The sequence below is a fragment of the Strix aluco genome, chromosome 7 (assembly GCF_031877795.1).
Source record: "Strix aluco isolate bStrAlu1 chromosome 7, bStrAlu1.hap1, whole genome shotgun sequence".
NCBI lineage: Eukaryota > Metazoa > Chordata > Aves > Strigiformes > Strigidae > Strix > Strix aluco.
In genome coordinates this window covers 35,171,564-35,194,179 of record NC_133937.1, presented here as the reverse complement: position 1 = coordinate 35,194,179, position 22,616 = coordinate 35,171,564, and the positions used below count along the sequence as shown (strand labels likewise).

Sequence of the window (22,616 nt, the reverse complement as noted above, 5' to 3'; positions counted from 1 at the left end):
CACTGAAGAAAGGCCAAACTGTCTTTATCTTGAAGGCAAAGGGAGCAAACATACTATCTCAGCTGTCAGATTTTGAACGTATTCTACAGACTTTGCATGGATAGTGAAAATAAACCTTTTGTATTAATTTTTAACTAAAAAAAAAAAAAGTGACACTTACCTTTCCAACCACTTCCACTGGAGAAACCTGTCGAAGTACATGCTGTTTAGGTACTCTTGGAATGGTTCCCCACTGAGGTGGTCAAGGACAGATCTATCTCAGATGAAAAGGATATATAAGTATTTTATAATCCTGAACTTGGAGCAAAAGAGAAACAAAACAAGAGGAGAAAATCCAGACTTCTTGTATGGTAGGATAATTTTACTTCTACTTCATTTTGTACTTTATTCTACTCAGAGTTTCAATTGAAGAACAGAGTGATATGTCTGATGTATTTCATAACAGGAGACCTTATACAAGCTGAATAGTAATATGTACTGATTATGCTTGCTGAAAATTAACAGGGCGTCTCCAACTGGTTTCAATGGACTTTTACAAAGGCTGTTAGTCACTAGACAGCAAATGTCTTTGTTTCTGTTAGTAAATTAACACAACACCCTCAGAACTGAGCTCCTAAACTTTGGGGGATGTTTACATCTGGATTGAAAATTTCTGTCTGAAGTCTATTTCTGTCTAAGAGGGACCACGAGAGGTTTTATTTTGAGCAAAAAAAATCAATTTCAAGTTCTGCTATACAGAAGAAGTAGTAACTGTGATTAAAGTCAGAGGGCTTCTCCTAACAGCTATGTGCTTTATACGGTAAAACAGGGGAAAGAAAGTCTGATTTGTTTCTGGATCAGGAGAAGAATTCTGGGGCTCACGCAGTGGATGCAAAGTTTTTTAATAATCAAAGGGATAAAGGAATAAAAAGGCCAGTCTGCAAATGTGAGAAATAAGTATGTTGCTTGTGACAGGCAAGAAAAGATGGGCTGAGCTGAGAGAGCTGCCTGAGATGAAGGTGGTCACATTGTTTAACAGGGGGTTGTTGACCTGCTAGTTCCCGCTTTGCTTACTGGGGCTACTGCATCCACCTCTGCTGGCAACATTGGTGGGGACAAAACTTGGTTTTGGGTGAAAAATACCCACAAGAAATTAGTATTTCTGTCTTGGTGTATACAGACAGTTTTGTGTCTTTATCTAAGGGCATACAGACACATTTCCAGATTTTGCTGGAGGAGGAAATCCTCTCTGAAGGATTACTCTGGTTTGGGAATGGATAATCTATGTCTCACCCTGGGGCAGCTCTAGACCTGAGCAAACAACCACCATGAATAACGTGTCTCCTCAGTTCCTCCCTGTTCACGAGCTACCATTCATAGGTTTTTTGAATTTCTCAGTTGTTTGAATTTTTTTTTGTAATTTTTGCACCATCAATTTGGAACAAGCCGGTAATTGCACATATTCAGAAGTCAATTTGTTGTTGTCTTCATTAGCTTTGACTGGACACAGATCATACTGTTTCCCCTAACTGGATTCAAGCTTACAAAATAAAATAAAATAAAAAGTAAGTCTTAATGAGCTTCAACAAATGCCCAAATTCAAAGTCAAAATTATAGGGGAAATTGGAGGGTGGCAGGAGCAGACAGTCAAAATATTAAATGTCAAAGCAGAAGTTAGAGTTATACATGCATTTCTCCCACAGATTGATTTTATCTATGAAGACATGTCTGAAACTCATCCCCGTTCCTGCTCCTACAGGATAGCAAGCTTTGCATTTGTATGTATGCCTCCCTTTCTTGGTCTGACTGTGAACTCTTCCAAAATTAACATTATTCAGTACATTTAGTAAATACCAACAGCAAGTTTTTAAAACTTCCTTTTGACCCCATTTCAGTCCATGTGAAATGATCAGCATATTTATTAACAAGGTCTCAAACCTGGCTCATTTATCTGTTTCAGTTGAGATGAAGGAATGGCTGTTGGTGAGTATGAGCCTGAATTAAGTGGTGTCCAACACTAGCCTATTCCATTCAGTTAATTAAAAGCTGCACGTATTTTAAAGAACAATAGCTGCCTTTCAGCAGTTGTTTGCTTTTTAGTTCCCCTCTTTGGCAACAACAAAGTGCATTTTAGAGGGAACTGTCAGCTTTCAAACCGATTTGAGAACTGGAAACAGGCATCAGGGGGGTTTGTGTCGAGCACAGCTCTGCCTTTGTCATTGGGACTGGCACACACAACTGGTGCGAGTTATACGAGCATCTCTACATGACACCAGGCCAATGCAAGGAAACTGGTTATGTTATAAGAGAAGGCCAGAAATAACCCGCATCTCCTACCAACGCAAAGAATAACTGAAAACAGAAAAGGTCAATGAAATGAGTCAAAACAATGAATGACAGCGGAGCAAATTTTACAAATCCCCATTACATCATCCAGGGAAAACAAACCGTGCTCAGCCAGAAACCACATGGGCCAGCTTGTGATGATCCCTCCCTTTCATATTTTTATTGGTTTATGATCTACTGGCGTGAATGTACTCGGGTCAGTGTTTGCAAATGCAGATTGCATACCTGGAGCTTTAGCGCATCATAGTACAAATCGCCCCACCGCTACAAAAACTGATAAGCCTTGTCCCAGACAAAGGATGAAATAACACACGTTCGTTTGAACACCACAGACAGACAGAAAGAATTAAAAAAGCCCCATTCTCCTGGTGAAGATTTTCTGGAAAAGCCATGCGGAACAAGTTTGCACATTCCTCTGTCTAAATGGACTGTATAGCCACTTAATTTTTATTCACTTTGAAACAGAGATGTTTTCTTTGGATACATTATCATTGTAGCTCTTTTCACACAGCATGAAATCCATGGCTGGTTTACTTGGCTAGAACACTCTGTCAAATACCTGAAACACTAAGTGCCTGTGTGTAGTGTATATAATGGCATGGAAATATTTTTTATATTTTGTTCAGATGAAATGACTTCACCGCTTGTCAGCTATGCCTCTAGGATTATGAACATAAACCGAAGATACATGCTTCAGGTTCAAACTGAAATGTCTCTTTACCTGACACATTCCTTACAAGCTGCTGACTGCAGCCCTGAGATCTTTGGGTATCGAGTTATACTTACTTTGTACAGTGAGAGAATAGCTCTTTGCAGGGGCTGTTTTCGAGTTTCTCCTCTGTCTGTTGGATAAGATCTTGACTGACTTCGGGAACGCAGGCTGGAGACTGCGGAGAGAAGAGAGGGGCATATTATCTCTGTGATGAGGTGCAGATTCTCCTCTCTTAATGTGTAAAAGACACATTCATTATTTATGCCCTGAGCTGCTTCCATTCAATTCCAGCGGTTGTGTAAAAGCAAAGGAGCTTTACGTCAAACAGCAGTAAAATAGGATACCGTGGTAACTCACTCCACATTCCGCTCTATCCTCACACTGCTTTTCTGCCTTCTCCTGTACCTCCACCTCCTTGCCCAGCCTCATGAATATGCAGGACCCACTCCTTGCCAATTCTTTGAACTGCTCCCTTGCATCCCATGAAAAATGTGCTGGCCTGAACTGTGTACAGGCCATTCTCTTAAACAAAAGAGAATTTGCCCAGTGTTTCACTTCATTGATGATTCATTGTGCTGTCTGAAAAATCCATCTTTTTTTAAATTTTTTTTTTTTCACCAGTAAAGGAAAACAAGAGCAGAGCATTGGTATTTATTGATTTATATATAAATATTATAAAAGATGCTCACAGAAGTGTCTGGACACCTTAATTCATCATTAAAAGGACAAAAATAATCCAGCAGTTTTAAAATAATCATTTCAAAAAGGAACTCTGCCAACCAAGCACATAAACTCTTTTCATCCTCTCCTCCCTTTAGAGAGAATGTACATTCATCCCCTTCAAAAAGCCCTTACCAAAGAGAGGTCTTTTGCAGTACGCCTTGATGGTTAACCAGTTTAGGACCTTTGGGACTAATTATCTATAAAGACAGTTTTTAGGCAGTCCACATTCTTACTCATTGACAGTATACTGTAATTATATAAAAAAGTGTATATGCATGTGTGTGTGCACCTATTTACAGACATTTCTCCCATTGACATGAAAGCCCCTTTATATAACCAATTGGATTTGGGTATTTTCAATAAATCCAGGCATAGATGACAAAATCCTCTTTCCTTGCAGAAGCCTTAACACTCAGTAAGGTTCCCCATCCATGACCATGACCACCAGATGTGCTGAGTGGGTAGGTCACAGAGCATCATCACTCATTCCTGGCCAGATGTTCTCATTAACTCACCCTTAGTTGGGGATATCTTGGCAAGCACTGAAATGCATTGCAGGCAGAGTTCAAAAACACTGGGAATGAGGACAGAGGAAGGGGCAGAGGTGGAGCTGGAGAAAATCTCCAGCATGGTGAAAGCTGAATTAAGTCTTTTATCTTTTCCTTCCCACTGCTGAAATGTGAATATGAACCTGGTTGTGACATGAAAAAGTAAGTTTGTTCCACTTGAATGTTTTTAAATAGGAACATGGTTTACAGAACTGTCTGTGCGTGCTGCGTGATGCAGTCTCACTATTCAACCTTGACAGATAATCTGCAGAACATGCTGGATATCTTTGACCTCACTGAAATATTTCCTCATTTCCTCCATACATTACTCCACTTCCCCAGCAAAAGATATGTAGGGAACACCCACTTTTAATTGCAGACAGACTGTATTGCTAATAATTAAGAAGTCTCACAGTTTCTTAAGAAGTAGATGAGCCCCCACATTAAAAGATGAAGAGACTAAGACAAAGCCAGATTTTCTCAGCTTGATTGGCCACTGAGGTTGACAGGAGCTGAGAACTATAGAACAAGTCTCAGTAAATCAGAGAACTTACAGAAATTCCTAACTGTAGATGCCCATGACTAAATCTAAGTCCCAGCTTTAGCTCATGAGAGTAAGTAGAGGCAAGAGTGAAGCAGTGAAAGAACTAGGAAAAAGCTCAAAAGTCCTGTTGTCCAGTCCTACAGCTGTTGGGAGAAAAAAGGAAAAAAAAGGCTTTTAAAGGAATATTCAGATAGGTACCAAAGCCTAATGATTAGCAGTATTTCAGCTGATTTTGGCTAGGAGCCCTATGAATTAATACATGTACTTTATAGTTTGCATACTCAATGGGGTGTGTACACAAGCTCAGCAGCAGCCCAAAGCTTGTACGTGGCTGCCCAAGTCCACCTCTCGGAGACCTGGCTATCTTGAACATCTATCTCTCTGATTTATAGGGTACAGAAACACCACTGGACTCCATAGTCTTTGTGCAGCTGTGAATCAGGAGTGTTTTCTGACATGAATGGAGTTGCACTTAAGTAAAATTGATACTAGGGCCTCTAATTGAAGGTACTATTAATTCAATCTAGAACTTGTTCTATATTTATAAGCCATTGGGATCCAAAAGCTTAGTACTAAACCCCATAATTAGTCATTTAGACCAAGTGACCTGATTCTTACTCTCATCAGGCAACTTCATTTCCCATTGGGAATTCATTTCCCAATGGGAGGTAACCTGCCTTGAGGTTCGTGTTGAAGATCATGCCCATGATGCATTATTATAGTAATAATTCCATCAAATTATGTCTGAGATCAAAGTACATTTAAAAAAAATTTGTAAGTATCAGCTAACTCTTCTTCATAAAGAAGAAATGAAATTCTTAGAGGGAAAGGGGAGAAGAATGAGCAAAAGAAACTGTAAGAAAATGTGGGAAGTATTTAAAAATGACACAAACTGTGATTCCTCTCTCCAGGTTTGTGGGAGATACAGTCACCACTTGTTTTTTAAAACCACTCATTGCTGACCTTTGAACCTTTACTTCCTTTGAACAGATCGAGAGCAAGCTAACAATATCAAGGTAGGTAAAGACATAAACAGGCTGACATCCTGTACATGGACTAAAGCCTTGCAGTGTAGTGCAAACACTTTACTAGCTGACTTCATTTTCTGTAACAAACCCCAATTTTTTTCCACAGGCTGATGATTTCCAAAGGTTTTGTAGGCCCAGCAAAACATTTTATGTCATTATGCAGCCCTTCATAGTGTTCAGGGCAGAGCAGCTGCACCACATGTATGGGAGGAACATATCCAACCCTTTCCAACTCTGCACACAGTTCTAGGGAGTCTCTGTATGATCCTTCCTGAGATTTTCCTTGAGACTTCATAGTTCCCACCGCTCCCATTAAATAACCATGACTGCCACTTTCTCTGTTTGAGTACTGTGCACACCTACAGCCTTCAAATGTTCAAAGAAAGCCAGAAACAATTACAAGCCAAAACCCAACCCACCAACCTACTTTTGCTCCCCTGGAGAACAATTAGGTAGCACAGGTTATGAGTGCAAGAAAGCATTTGGATCCCAAGAGCGAAAGCTTCCAAAGGTAACACTTTGGCCACTTACAGAAGAAAAAGTTGCTTCTTCCCTGGAGAGGTGCAAAAAATTTCTGCAGCCCCGATGAAATGGTTATTAACACCGTTCTCCCTCTGCATTATGGGTAATGGCTGTAAAAGCAAACTTGGCTTTTACAGGGGAACAGAGACACCTTTTCCAACATATTAAATGTCCTGCGGCAGCTAGGAGAGACATATACACCATGATTAAGACCACTGCATCTGAGCGTGTGACAAAGAATATTCTGCTAACTCTTCAGAAACACCTGCAGAAACCTGTTATGTTTTCTTGTATTCAAAACAAAATGCTGAGCACTTTTAACAAGTACAGTCCTATATTTCCCCTAATGGCTATTCTGTTTCCTGAAGGCAAAGAAAGTCATTCTTTATCTCACTTACGATAATGTAAATCAGAAATGATGGCAGTCAAGTCAACAAAGTAACACTAGGGTAAAGCCGATGGAACTGAAACCAGATTCATGGCCCAAGACTCTGGTAGTGCAAAAAGTGCTTAAATTGATCCAACAACAAAAATTCTCTCATCATATCTTTTTTGACCAAGCAGTTTAATAAAATCCAGAAGTCCAAACTACTTTCACCAGTTTTTAATCAAAATCTTCTATCTCCTGTATCTTCTCATTTATGGCTAGAAACTGAAAACCTTTGTATAAATTATTTTGCTGGCAAAGCAACATCCCAGTTTTATGATGCCCTCTTGTTTAATTTTTAAGAAAAGAATGTAACTAGGAATTGGATTAGTGATTATCTGAGAAACAAGAAATGGATATTCAGTTATTTCTGAGTGCCATTAACACACTCTGAGAAAAAAGTCTCCACTGCTGAATTTTGTTTTCTAGTTTAAAAGACAAGAGATCTTCCCAGCTCCTCTTCCATTTCAGTAAATGGCATGAAAACAGCTGAGATGTCACATGCTTGTTCAAGGTTAGTTGTGTTTGCGTCCACCAAAATTTAGAGATCACTGTTCCTTCCCAACTAAGTCTCTGGGCCTGCAAGATACTTTTCATATTTTGCTGAGAGGTTGATTGTGGCTTCTCCCCCTTCCTCTCCTGTTCACTAGGATACAACCACTGATAAACAGCACGGTAACTAGGTTTGAAGCTGGATGCAATATCACCCATAAATACCAGGTTCTTGGTGGGAGCTAAGAGCATCGCAAGCTGAATGCAACCTGGTCTTTCCTGCACTACCACAGTTGCCCTGGCAGCCCAAATGCCAGGAGACCCCTGCCAGGCAGCCGTGCCTATGCTGCATCTGCTGCTGCCCATGTCCCAGCACCTGGTACCTCACTGAAGTGCTGAAAAGAAGCAAAATCTGATTCAGATCAAATGAAAGCTTTCAGGCTATGCAACTCCCTATTATCTGTTATTTTGAATGTCATGTTGCATCACTATACTTTGAAATGTAAACTCTTCTTTTTTGACAGCTCTGTGAGTTTTGCTACAGGCTACTTCACTCAGCTGTTCAAGACACAGTATTTGTTGACCTTCACTGAACAGGACAGCAAACAAATAAGCTTTCTCATAAAATCATCTCTATACATTTTCCATGGTACTTACAACATTCTTCATCCTTACACAGTGCCTTACATCTAAGAACCTTGAAATATTAAAGCTTCATTACATGATCTAGGTGGCAATCTCACAGTATTTTACAGAACAGTGAACAGGGAAGTTAAGAGTTGTGTTTGGAAGAAGAGTTGATCATCATCTGTGACTGAAATCAAAGAAGTCTCACTGAGATAAATGAAAGCTAGAGATGCTCAGATTTCTCAAATCAGTCCATCTGTAGTTTGAAATTAGTGCATAAGGAACAGAAACCTAGAAATACAGGCTTTCATTTTATACCAATTCTTGCCAGTGGATGTGAATCATCATGGTATCTTAAAGCACGACTGTTCATCAGTACAAAAATTATATGAATCAGAAAGATACCACACTCTTTAGATTGAATAGACTTCATGCAAACTTTTTTCATAAACACAACTGCTTTCCTGGCAAGTTTCAGACATGCAGCCACGATACTGAAACACAATGAGTTATTTTAAAAGTTGCTTGCATAAAATAAATAATGTGCAGCATATGTTATGTCTCAGGTTATGAAAACATTCCACAACAAACTAGCTTAAAACAATTAAAAATGTTACAGTCAATGGACAAAAGTTCAAGCCATAACTTTTCTTGAGCTGTCTCCGGTTCCAAGCACTTCTGTCTTAATGGTATGTGTATTTTCAGATTGTTGACTGCAATTTTCCACACATAATCTATTTGCAGATCTCCACACAGACTTGCTACTAGCAGAGACGTCAAAACTATGAAAGAAACAGGCTAAAGTGAACTTTGGTGTGAGATGGTGCATGATGGGATGAGAAGGGTTCATACACGAAAACCTGGAAATACTGGCTTCATCCAGCTGTTACGTTGCTGCATTAGATTTGCACTCACACAGCCGTGTCCCAAGACCAGCAGTGGAGAGCGATGCTTTGTGTCAAGGATGGGAGGTCTGCTGTTGCTTTTGCAGAGTCACATCATTCTCCAGATGTTTGAGGAAGGCTCAGCTAGCAGGGGAAGTAGTAACCAGGAGAGGTAGCAATGATATGACTATCAGGGGTCACTGTCCTCAGTCCTTTGAGGCAAACACTCACAAGGAATCATAAGGAGGACTGCAATGACAGCAGTTACTAGAAAAAGGGAGACTAGGTAGATATATGCAAGTCATGCTGGTAGGCACAAAATCAGGGAAAGACAAGTTTATGTGTTCAGGTAATGCATGTTTTCAAAGGGGTAAGGTAATGGAAGGCAAAACAGAGGGCATGAAATTGTGCCTCTTTGTGCCTCTAAGGCTGATCTGCTACTTGTGGTTAGAGATTCACCCCACAAACTGGCCCGTGATATCTCTGGGTCTCTGGTACTGGGGTCTGCACTGTTGCCCTCTGGCCACAGCCTGGGCTCTGCTTGCCCCACTGCAGGGAGATTTCAGGAGCCACACTGGTTGACTCTGATGTCCCCCCACCTCTCCGCTTTGGGCAGGGGCAGGCCAATGTCAGCTGAGATTCAGGCTGAGCTACAGCCTGGGAAGTACTGACCATGCAGCTGGTGACCAACGGAGGAGAAGAGTGAAGGGGCTGACAGTGAGAATCATTTAGGTTGAAAAAGACCTTTAAGATCTTTCAGTTCAACTGAGAAATGCAGAAGAAAGCAATGGAGGAGAAGATAGATTGTCTTGGTTGTGATTTTGGGAAGTCTGGGTTAGGCACGTGTTTCAACCTGGTGAGGGAGGGAAAGGTCCCCAGAACTGTCACAGCACATGCAGTCTCCTGATGGTTTTTGGTGTTATGAACAAAAATGTTGGAACATTCTTTTTTCTTGCCCTGTGTCGGATCTTGTCTGTTCGGTTTTAGCTGTATGTGTAGTAAACAGCCAATTCTACAACAGGAGCAGCTGCAACACTTTAAGTAATCAACTTCTGCATTTTCTTTTTATTTTTTTTTCCTACCACAAAGTCATCTGGGTCTGTATGAGGCAAACCAGTAAAGCACAAGGCTTCATAATTCCAGGGTATTTGCTTTGAGATGACAGATGTAGGAATTGACAGTGAGGTGGATGGGGAGCATGAAGAGCAGCTGTGTTATTAGCAGCAATTTATCTATTACGACAGTGTGTAGACATTATACCTGAGAACAGGGGCCCGTAATGCCAGGCACTACATACACATGTCATGAGAGCTAAAGCTTCCAAAGCAAACCAATCTCACTAGCCATGGGAGTGGGAATGGGGGGCAAAGACATGAAATACCTCACCCAGGATTACAGAGCGGGTCAATGACAGAGAAAAAAATTGAACCCAATCCTGTTCTTTGATCAAATGGTGTTTTCAGTACTGAGGGCAGGATCACTTGCTGGTAGCTAAATGAAGCAAATCAGCAGTGCCTATCAACTGTGGGGTTTGTTTTGTAGCTGCAAGCTGATCTGGAGTCATGATGAATCTGTTTTCTCTCATATTCTACTAAACTATCAAAACTTGTTGACACACAGAAAAATACAATGACTGAAGACAATAGAGCCCTCAGCAAACAGCTGAACATGTTCTTCTGCCTGGAGGGGTTGTATTAATCCAACACATAAGGCAATGCTAACCACCTCAGTTCACGAACTCATTTACTGCAGTAGATCTGATGTAGCTTCAGGCCAAATTGCTTGCTTCAGACTCGCTGGGCTGCCTCTTGGCCCTCAGCAAGCTCACTGGTAGGGAAAGGACAAGTTTCTTCTTTGGGTTTCCAGCATCCTTCCTCTTTGGTGCTGGGGTACAAGTTGTAGTCTTGAACTATGCCCTTCCTTGGAGCAACTTAGCAACCACCGAGGTTTACTTTTTGACAAGTACATAGAAAGTATATGAAGTATTTTTCATGGCTCGCCTGTTAATCAGCAACAGGGTCTGCTATCTAGCTATATCTTGTTTTTCCTGTTCTCAGAGGATCTTTCTGTAGCTGCTCCTTTCTAGAAACCACATTTCTGTTGCTGATAGTGGCAAACAAGCAACTGCCATGCAAATAGTGTGAGTCAAAATGTTTCCTACATAAAGCTCTTCAATCCAAAGTGTGGTTTCCTTGGAATGTTAAATTAGTTGATTCAGAGAAATTTGGGGGTGTAACCACAACATGAGTTTCAGAGCAACAAAGGAAGAGAAAAGATTGCCTAGATCAAGGAGAAATTTCTTCCTGGCTCCTATAGGTGACCAGAGGAAATCTTAAACACTCAAAGCCCCATAGAAAGTAATTTTTAAATAACAATTTGTCCCATGAGACAAAATTTAGTTGATTCATCAGCTTCCTTTGCAAGTCCAGTGAATCAGCTGCAAACTTTATACTCTTCAATAAATAGAAACACTCACCACAATCCCAACCAGCTATGGGGTTTTTGCTACAGCTTAGTTTAAGAACCTAAACTGGTCACCACGGAAGATATGCTTTTGACTTCAATTAGTGAGAAATTGGGCCTCACAAGAAGTGCTTGGCAAGATATTTTTCAGTATCTTTAAACCCTAGTCCTTCCCCACCCATACTTTTAAAATAATTCATTGGAAACCTGCTTATAGAGGTTTCTTTACCAAAGAAACAAATTTTTCCTCCTTTCTGTAGACACACAGGTTTATTGGTGTAGGGGTGCTCATAAAGTAGCCAGCTGAAATTGTTTCATATAAACTTGCTTTAAAGCAGAGGAAGTAAAAGTATGGTTTACTTGTTTTTGCCTTTTTTCTGCTTTGAACACAGATTAAAGGATGAAAATACAGATGAAATAACCAGTACCAGTAGCTGTCAGCAGGATGAGGAGGGGAGCTTCAGAAACAGAATAGAAGAGAAGGCTAATAGTAACCAGGATTTTCTAGCTACCCAAAAGTTAGGCCACTCACACAATCCTTGGAAGTGTCATGTAACCTCTTTTGTTAGCAACCCAACTGAGCCATTGCTACAGTGCATTACTACAAGCAGCCAGATGTTTAATAAAGCATTTTGGGAAGAGAACACTAACAAAGGTGACAGGACAATTTTGAAAGCTTCTGTTCTCAGAAGGTTTTTTTCTCTCATCACGTGTGCTTAATAGGTTTGGATAGCATCCAGTGTCCAGCCTCTTATCAGAACCTTTCTACCTTTTAATGTCCTCCTGCACTGATGGATAGCCTAAACATTAGCAAGCAACCTTATGTTGCAATAGTTGTAGCTTGGCTTCCTCTGGTAAACCAAACGTCATTTGTTCCATTAAAAAAATCCCTAAATCTATAAACACTCATTTACAACCTCAACATTATTGAATGGCTTTCTTGCAGGAAAACAAACAAATCTCTGCTTGAATTCACTCCTCTGAGACATAAGCCTGTAGACACGAGTAACCCTTCCCTTGCAAGCAATCCTCGCACTGAAGCCCAAGAGCTATTTGCTTTGCATGAAGGTAGCTCATGCATGAAGGCCTGAGCAGGCTGCGTTCAAGTCCATGGCTGTAGTGCTATCAGTTGCAGTGGGGATTTTGCAGAATTTGCCTTCATCTTTTTCCATTAGCAGATCAAAATCCTGAGGCAACACTTTAATGAAGAAATGAAAATCCAAAAGAGACTTTGGGAAGGCCTTAGGAAGTGAATTAAATAAGCATCAGGCAGGAACCAGTGGCCCACTCACAGAAAGACTGGAAACACCCACAAAAGCAAATAAAATCACTACGTAGCACTGCTGGAAACAGGGCATTCCCTAATCGCCTGTGTCACACGATCCATTAACGATCATATGGAAACAGCCATCTGCAAAGAATTGAGAGGGAAGACATTTATCGTAGGAGATGACACACTGTTTGCAGTGGTATACTCTGCTCTTCCTCAGTTTTGCTTGTTGGACAAACAGCATCTGTGCCAGGATAATAAACTTGCTATATGCTTGATTTTTGACTCAGGTCAGAGTCTGGCTTGATTAAAAAAATAATAAATTAACATACAAGCTGAGGCTTGGCTTACAGGTTAAGTGAGTTTTGTAAGTGCAGTTGCATTACTGGGAAAAAAAAATACTAAACATGAATAGTTTGAAGTGTCACATATCCACAACTTCAACATGCTGATTATTTTTAAATCCATTTATGATCAGAAGACTTTTTTAAAAAAAAAAATTTCTTATTTTCTTATTTTTCCAATAATCTAGTGATACTGTAATGAATTGAAATACATTTGTTTTCTATGAAATTTAAAACATTCCCTATGGTAGTGCTGTGATTGCTGCTTCCAAGTTAAAATAACACACTCTAACACTATTAGCTTAGTGATTCTTCTAGTTGCATGATCCCAGGCAAAGGTGTCAGCCTTAGGCATTCCATCTGAATTCGCCTGGCCCATTCTTGTGAGGCTATTGTTGAAGTCTCTAGATATTTTTCCAGAATCTTAACTTCCTATTACAAGGGAATCAGATGAGAAATAAGGTATGTTTAACTTCCATTTTCATCATGTGCTTCTTCATTCTCTTCTTTGTTGGGATCAAGCATACAGTTGCCTGTTATTGCTTCCAAGTTTAGCACAATGAATCCTGAGCTCAGAGAGACATTTGCTGACCCATTATGCTTTTTAGCTTCAGAAATCCAAAGCTGAACCAACCAGGAAAGCTGCTGCAAGTCACAGTGGGTGGACAGAAGGGCTGTGGAGGTCAGGTGTTCAAAGGGCTCCTGTACTGTTGAGAAATCGTGCACAGAAAACTGTGTGGGTATGCCATGCAATGTAATTTAATGCAATCTGCATTACACCTAGCATGGAATTCACTTCACTGCACTTTAACCATCTGAAAAACGAGACACTCAAAGTCTCCCTGGGCTCCCTGTAGTCAGTGGGCAGAAAGAGGCACCTCATCTCTCCTATCCAGATGCCTCCACGTGTCTGGACAACCAAGGCTGCAATATGTGTGTTGGGAGTGTAAGAGGCTGGACTCACCAGAGGTCTATTTTAATGTCATTCTGTGCGAATGTACAAAAGCCATCTCCTGCAGATTTCTGGATGTTTTGCAAGCCAGTGTTTCAGACAGCTGGAAAAGGCTGATTCCTTTTTTCCCATGTGGGCAAAATTTTCAGGCAGAAGAGGCTGTTTCTGGGGAAGTCGAATGAACCTTAAAGGCTTAGAATTAATTTCCCTGGCCATTGGATAATCCATATGAACCAAGTATAAGTGGTGAGGGGTATGCAGAGGGGATAGGGAAAAGATGACCCCCAGAAAACGAGAGAGAGGTGGAAACTATAATGAGCATATTCATTAGCCAAGGGCAGACAAGTACATCCTTCCTGTTCTCAGATAATCCTGAGCAGACAGCTTTTTATTTGCACAGTGTCCTCAGCCCTTTCAGATGCCCTGGCTAGTCTCCGAGAGGAGTCAGAGCAGCCTGGGGGGCCTGTCCTGCCTCAGCAGACAGATGTGAGCCAGGTTTACATGTGTGGTTGACATGAATTAGCTGAAGCAAGTTTCCATTTTCCAAAGGGTCAAGTCAGAGTAATTCCAGCAAACACAGGGAAGTCAGAAGGCTTTTGCCCACTGACCAAGTCATCCCAATGATTTTCCTGACCACAATGACAAACAGTTAAGAAGCATGTGAACTTGAAAGTGCAACCTCTACAAAACAACAAGGAAGGAAAGGCAGAGCTTCATCTAATAGCACTGCTTAGCATAAAACCAGTGTAATTAATGACTCTAGCCCAAACCCTCAACCAGTCTGAGCAAATGCATTGCAAATGCAGCCCTCCTCAAGTCTAAAGGACAGGACACGGGACTGCCCAAGGACCTATTCTGGGACAGCATCACCAGAACAGAGCAGACTCCATGCTGTTTCCATAGGATCTCATGCAGCTTGGCACCACTGCAAGAGACAGAAATCCTCAGTAAGTGTTTAGTTAACTAACATTTGTAATATAAACAGTGGGTAAAGGATGAGGAAATAGGACTTGAGCAAACCGTGAGAAAATGCCTTTTAGTCTGAGACCACAGCAAAGGGACTCCTAATCAAGGCAACACTGTGATTTTTCAGATTCCTCTGCCACATTATATTACAGCCTGGCCCCAGTGACAGAAGAATGCATATTAAAATAAATTCTGATTAGAAAGCATTAATTTGAGTAACAAGGTTGCCATTCTGCTGCTCAGATATTTTCCCAGAATTGAACTTTGGAAAGATGAGCTTATGCAGAAAGTACGCTGAGAAGGTACTTTCCTGGACTAAGACATAGTGATCAGCAGAGATATTGATCGTGCTGCCTCTGGAACAACAACAAGAATTATGTATTGATTTCTCTGGAGACTGGATTATGTATCGATTATGCTAGCTGCAAAGCAGAGGCCTAAGTAATGCCATCATCTCTGGCTAAAATGGTGCCTGTAGAGTAGTGAAGTCAATAGAAAGGGGAGATGAGAAATCCATTGAGTCAAAAGGTAAAGTCTCAGGGCAATTAATTAAATGGGAAAACTCTCCTTGGCTCAAGTGAGGCCAGGATTTCTACTTCAGTATTTAGCATCTTGAAAAGTCTCCTAATAAGAACTCAAAGGACACAGTGAATAACGCTTTGAACAAGTAAATAATTCTAGCCCATCCTGAATCCACGTAACACACTGTATTAAGACAGGCAGTTCATTCATTGCTTACTTCAATTGGGTCGTTAATGAAATGCATAGGGTTTAGAAAAATCTGAAAACTAGCTGTGGAGATAACTCTTGGACCAAGCCTTAAGGGACCATCCACTGTAGCCAGTGAAAATGATATTGAGTTGGCCTTTTATCAGCAAGACAATGAGACGGAGATGACTCGCTGGATATGTGTGATATAAGCTGAATTTGTATGAGAAAAGTAACAATGTAGAAAACAGTCTCTGAAAGCTCACCTTCCAAAACACAAAGCCTCTGTCTTGTATTAAACTCTGCAGATTGCTTTACAGGAGCTTAATGTTTCTTTCTTTCAGAGCTTCCCTTACAGTGACATTCAGCTTTTGTTTTGGCGATTCCAAAAACTAATTATAACATGTTCCCTAGAAGGCATTTAGTAAAACTAAACAGTTAGAGGAAGAGGTCTCAGTACTTGAATCCAATTCTTGCTATGGTATGACCTGCCCTTCCAGGATTCAGCCAGAATCGTTAAAAAGTGATACATGAAACTTTCCTTACGGGAGATGGGAGGCTTTAATGATCAGCAAAGATGACTCACTCAGAAGCACAAGTGCTGAAGTTTGCATATATTTTGGTGGTGAAAATAGGAAGGGGGAAAGAAATCTCAAGGAGAGAGCAACCGAAGGCAAAGATCCTTGGCATCAAGACTAAAGCAACGGTGTGCAAAAAGAAAACTGCTCTTTGACAATGCACAGAGCTGAGAGGGTGTTTGTGAGCAGGAGCCTGGACTCAGCTGCATGGCTTTGTCCAGCCGAAGGGCTCATATATCATTTTAATTTAATTTCACCATATTACATAGATGTTTTCTTCTCCATAAAGAACTGATTTGAGAGAAGAGCACATTTTAGCTAGTAGACAAGTGGAAGGCCAGGCACTGCTGATCAGCCCGTTTCCCTTTCATGGGACTATTCCCTCCCTTCCTTATCCTATAATTGTTCATAAAAACAAAGACATATTTTCATTTAGCAAAATACCCATTGCTAGCCTTAGACTGGAGTAAGGAGATTACTGCTGTGTCCAGCTAACCTCTTGCAGCAAAGAAAGAAATTGCAAACATGGCCTTTATTCTGTATATTTCCTGGAGGAAAGGAGACTGAACAGGAATTCAGATAAGAAAACTAATGCTGTTTCTGTTCTTCATATTCTGTGAAGTATATTAATGGGGATAACAATACACATTAGACATCCTATTCGGTAACATTTTTAGTACCCAGCTGAGTCCAAATATAAACTATGATGGCATACGGAGACTGTCTTAAGAGCATTTCAAATCAATTTAGTTTTATATAGCGTCTCTCAAAGTATCTCAAGGTGATTTACAGTGAAAAAGAAAATAATGGGCTAGTGATTTAGTAGAGTAAGGCATGGCAGCTGTAAGGAAGGCAAAAATGCTGCATGGAGATGCAAAACTCAAGTTTAAAAGCAATACAAAGGTAAATGTATCTCTGCCCTTCCAGTACAAGAAGCAGCCAGGTAATGAAGCTGAGCTGGGTTCAGTTCAACTCAACTGTTCCACAAAGCACTGAGGGCTTTTCCATTTACAGACAGAACTGGAACCTAAAACTGAAACATTCCCACTCAACTGTTGAGATTAGGAAAAGCCAGGAGAGAAATATTTGTGACCAATTCATTTTAGCAGTTTTACCATCATATTTCACAACCTCAGAAATTTTAGACTTCCTGTGGGTTGGACTTTTGCCCTATGGGCTTATTAAGTCAAGAAGGCAGCTTTAAGTGCCTTTTTCATAGAAACTGTTAAAGCTTCTCTTGAAGAAGCAAGACTCCAGTCAAGAAACCCTCATCTTGCCAGTGTGGCAACCACTGCGCTGCTTCTGTTAAGCAAAGGCAGGCTGCTGGTGGAGTTCCCTTCAGATCACAGTACTGAAGTGGCACATGCCTCGTTGGGTCTCTTCCTCTTAATGGACAAGGCCCTCTCACCAGTGCTTGTCCCCACATAGCCCCTGAGGAGTAGCCAGCTCACAGTTGGACCTCCTTGGGGGAAGCAGGTTAACAATTCTTCAGAGCATGTTTCCAGGATGGAGGGATGCTTCAGCTACAGGACACCTCTTCTGTGGGTTTTCACTCTCCTGCTCACCACTCAAGTGAAGCTACTAAGATACTAATGAAAAATGCTTATATTTTGGCATACTCAGTGTGAAGATCACATGTACTCCTTACACTTCCCTCCCATCAAATAGTTCAGAATGGCCTGTTGGATATGAATGTTTCAACGAACTTTAGGCAAGAGAGAGGGAACATTAATGTCCTCCTAGGTGAGGATCTGAGTACACAAAATCATAGAACAGTTCAGGTTGGAAGGGACCTTTAAAGATTATCTGGTCACACCTTTCTTGGGAAAGGGAGCCTAGATGATATTATCTAGCACCCTGTCCAATAGCATCTTGAAAACCTGTAGTGATGAGGACTCTACCACATCCCTGGGGAGGTTGTTCCTATGTGCCACTTCTTTGAGAGGCCTAAACCACCTGTTTTCCCTTCCAGGTGTCAGGACACATTCAGAATTTGTCATCGCTGTTGCCTGTAGGCCAGGGAGATGGTGGAAACCTGACCTGCTCATGCCGTCCCTGGCATCAACCATGACAAAAGGCTGCTAGACCTCTTCTCAACTTCCCCAGAAAGCATGCAGGCAGTGTTCAGGATGTTCAAGCTACGAAGAGCCTGAATTGTGTTTACTTGAAAAAGCGCCTCTCCCCCTTGACCATCTTGGCAACTGCTGAGCTTGTTTAGCAGCCTCAGGGCTGATGCTGAATGTTCTTATACAGAGCTCTCCACACGGGAATTCACTGCTCCCACACGTTGGAGTCTGCTAACTGTGTGGTGTAGAACCGTCTTGCAGACAGTGGCTTCGTGTCATGTGAGGCTGTAAGTACTGGTGTGATGTCTGTTCATCTGGGAAAGTGTTTTCTTTTCCTTGCTGCTGTGCAAGTAGTATATTTTTTATTAAATAAAGTACATGTTCCCTATGCAAATGAATGCACTTTAGAATGATGATATACTGACACATTGTATGTTAAATATGTATGACATTTAAAAATCTAAGCAAGAACTAAAAATCATTTATAAATATTAAAGAGCACAAAGTCTACTTTTTGTTTTCATTTTGCTTCTGATCCTGCACTCAGGGAAAAATACTCCTCACATTATAAGACTGAATTATCTGTCCAAGAACTAAACCTACAATTTTATTCTGTCAGTCAAGCTGCATGTCACACTATTTTTATATCAAGACAATCAGGTTCTTTGAAGCACAGACACACACCTACTTAAAAGAAGCGTTGCTCTGAAAGCAGAAGACTTTGGAATCAGTGGCAATTTTTATCTTTCAAGAACTCATAACTAAATGGAGAAATGCAGCTCCTAATGAAAAGAAAGTTTCTTTGCTGCCCAGGCTGATATTCCATTAGGACATCTGGATGCAGATTCATCCCTTTTGACTGCAAGCATCTAACCTGGCTTTGAATCACTGACTTCTAACGGCTTAAAATATGTCCTTTGGAGATTCTTATTTCTCTTTCTTGACAGGAAAGGACAGTAGGCCATCTGAACTCCTAACCTGAGTACCTTAGTTAGGTATCTAAAAAGAAATTAAATTAATACAGGCCTTGCTCTAATTTTTTAAGTATTTGCTGTGTGGAAGACCTGTTAGAAAATCTAGTATTCAACCCATTGCTATGGCACATCAGCCTCACCTCTGGGAAGTATTTTCTGCTACACAGGGCTTAAACATCCCTCTGGGAAGAAGAAGTTTCCCATTAAGAAAAAAATGTGCAGCGAGACCAGTGCAGTCATTAAAGCACCACCATCTGGAGTTTTAGATTACAAGTGAAGGAGCCTATCTTTGTGTTTCACTCTGCCCAAAGATGTTAAGGTAACTTGCAAATACCAGAAAAGTTTCAGAACAAACTGTAAATATCCTGTGCCCATTTTACATACTGAGAAACCAGGTACACAGGTCAAATATCAAGTGCAGAGCATGGCAAAGAATGGGAACTCCAGCTCTGCAGTCCCAGTAATTTCCCTTCTTGTAACACCACCATTTTTTCTTGATGAAGAAGCAACTGCTCTCAGGTTGGTCTTCACTGCACATTCACTTACTTCACTAAACTATTCCATGTGCTTCTGCTGCACTACGGATGGCAGGAGTGCCGTGGGATAGCAGTGAAAGGATTTGGCATCTGGAAACCTGCACCAAGACTGGCTGAAACGAAGCAGTGCCATCCTTCTCTCACTTTGCTAGCTGCTATCAGCAAAATGCCTTTCCCCATTTCCAGATGGGAACTGGAGCAGTGGGAAATATTTTCCCTCAGTATTTGTTCCTCGTTCCTCTGTTGACAAAAGTTTTAACACAAATGGTCATTTTGGCGGATTTAAAAAGCAGCGGAACTTCATGCCCCTAATGAATGGGCAGCAGGAACTCATACTGGCAGTGCTCAATGGCTGCACATGAAACTAGCCAGGCTCGGTAAATGAAACCAGATCCTAAAATGCAGTCTGAGATAACTGAAAGTATGCATTGAAATTTATTGCAGGAAAATGACTGACTGGAAAAAAAGTGGTCTGCTCTGCCCCTGCACCTCCAAAACATATTGTACTGTTTAAATGCTCTAGAAAGACATCTGCCAAAAATGCAGTTAATTCTCCTGGAGGTCAAATGTATTTCTCTTGTAAAACAGTTGAAGCAGCAATTGGACATCTTGATTACTCTTATGAAAGCAACTTAGGAAAAATCCTAGGATTGCTCTTGTGTTTGAAGTTGGATGTTTATTGCTTACTAGCAGTGACTTTTGTTGCAAAGGTTAAACGTGGTCAGCAAATGATTGCAACCCCCCCCCAAAAAGGGTTAGTCCCAGTGCAGCCTGTCCAAAATTCCTGGAGCAGATGTGTAGTTCTGTGTGGAGTGCCACCCTGTGGATACAGCTCCTGCCAGGAGCTCCTCTCCTGACACCCCCCAGATGCAACACTCAGGAATCAACACTGGTGGAAATAAGAAGGGGTGACAGCACCTCTCAGCTCCAAACCACGCAGTCCCATGTCAGTCTTGCATGTCCCTGGCTACCCTGGGCCAGGGTGGTGGGAAGGTTTTGTACCAAAATACAGTGTCTGTTACCAAAGACCATTTTTACCAGTGCTTTCCACACAACAGTACATGAAATGCCACCACCTCTTTTGAGCTGGATAGGAAATAATTGTGGCATCTGTGGATAACAGCTGAGGTCTCTTGCATTACACCACAGATGTAGAGCTTTGCACACCGAGAAGGGACCAAAGAAGCCCTCTGCTCATCCACAGATGAATTAAGCCCCTGATAAACTCAAGTTCATCCTTAGAAGTCAATTTCTGGATTGGATTAAATTTTTTTTTCTCTCTGACTGTTTGTATAAGACTTGCAGGTTTATTCACTGGAGATTGCCACCATAAATTTTAGGAGTCTGGCTTACAAAGCCTATAACAACCTTGTTTAGCAAAGGTGTGCCTTACAGCATTCCTTCAGTAATGCCACTTTGGCTGCCCCTTACCTCTGGGGTGAGGTATTTCATCATGATTTCCTTTCCTTTCTCTCCCAGCTTTTCATCTGGAGCAATTTCATATTCTGCCTGGAAGAGATATAAAAAAAAAAAGTCAATATTTGCACTCATATTTCACCATTATAACTTCATTTTGGATGTGGCCTTAACGGAATGCTGTCTGAAACATCTGAAGGATAAATACCGTTTTCTTCTGGAAGTAAAACCTGTGCACACAATCATATTAAAAACCTTCTACTATATTTTGACCAAACCCTAGTGGTGCATTTTCTGAGACTATGTCTCTTAATTAACACCAATACAATTTAATTAATTTATATTTTATAGCCTTGCCAAGCCAGCTTTCAGAAAGCATTCAGCAATAAGAGATGGCAACTTTTTTTGGTTTTGCTCAAAGGGAAGGTGGACACAGAAGGTAAAATTATTTTTCTGAGTAGTAGAGAAAGTGAATGTTTGTTAATTCCTGCCACAGTGGCATTTCAAGCACCAGGTGAGCTCCTTCAGTAGATGGTCTTTTTGGTTGAATGTGTCCTTCCTATTTATTTATGTCTTCCCCTTGGTCTAACAATACTTCTGCAAAGCAGAGAGACTTGCCCATCACATTTAGTGATCCTTGACTCAGTCCCTCCAGAAGGCAGATTTAAGAGCCAATTTCTTAAGCAGAATTCTTAGGACCAAGATAAAACAAGAGAGACCATTTAGAGGAATAGATGCTATAGGCAAAATTCTCTTTGACTTCCCCAGGGCATTAAAAAGGAGAGCACCACATTCCCGCACACAAAGTTTATGTACATTTTAAAATTCTGAGTATTCTATGTATTGTAGCATTACTGAATTTTGATGACTTTCAGGACAACTTTTACATAAGAAAGAAAAGAAACATGTGCACCATGAAGACACTAATCACTTCAGTTAAAGTTTTGGATCTGTGGCAGGCATTCGAAGGAATTGCACACCACATGGGACCCCAGTGGCTAAATGACAACGACAAGTTCTTAGAGACATTCCCACTTGGCACTGTCCAGGATATGAAGCTTTAGCCTTAGGATCAAAATATTTTCCAGAAAAAAAAAAAAAAAGGAGAAAAAAAAGACAGCCTAACAGCTTTCATGACTGTTTGTATTAAAAAAAGGATCCAAGAAAATCCTGCCAAACCAATTAAGTAACCTGGTCCAATACAAGCTGTCTGTGATGATAAATGAGGAGGAAGTTAAAAAAAAAAAAAAAAAAGAAGATAAATCAGACTGAACTGGCAAACACTTGGAAGAACAAGTTTCAGAACTATTGCCCACTGGAAGACATATGTACTGCTCCGAGCTTGATGCAATAAATCCGAAGGCAGGCTGTAATGGATACCCTAGCTAAGCAGACCTAGGAATGACATGAAAACCACAATGTAGTAATAATGCTATTACCCATCTATCTGGCCAGTGCTGATTTAGCTATTGCAGCTTAAGTCTGAAGCTACATATTTATACACATACATA

At 40.8% G+C, this 22,616-nt stretch overlaps 1 protein-coding gene across 4 annotated transcripts in view; it reads right to left on the bottom strand.

Moving 5' to 3' along the window:
• Positions 1 to 22,616, bottom strand: part of GRK5 (G protein-coupled receptor kinase 5) — a 160,434-nt gene that overhangs the window by 25,648 nt on the left and 112,170 nt on the right. For 2 of the 4 annotated variants that reach the window (XM_074831393.1, XM_074831394.1), the window contains exons 4-6: positions 21,121 to 21,198; positions 3,112 to 3,212; positions 161 to 253 (exon numbers count right to left, since the gene is read on the bottom strand). In XM_074831393.1, the coding sequence (XP_074687494.1) occupies positions 161 to 253; positions 3,112 to 3,212; positions 21,121 to 21,198 (272 nt within the window). Of the gene's footprint in view, positions 1 to 160; positions 258 to 3,111; positions 3,213 to 6,411; positions 6,476 to 21,120; positions 21,199 to 22,616 lie in introns of those variants that run through there. The other 2 variants (XM_074831395.1, XM_074831396.1) reach the window with 2 other exon arrangements.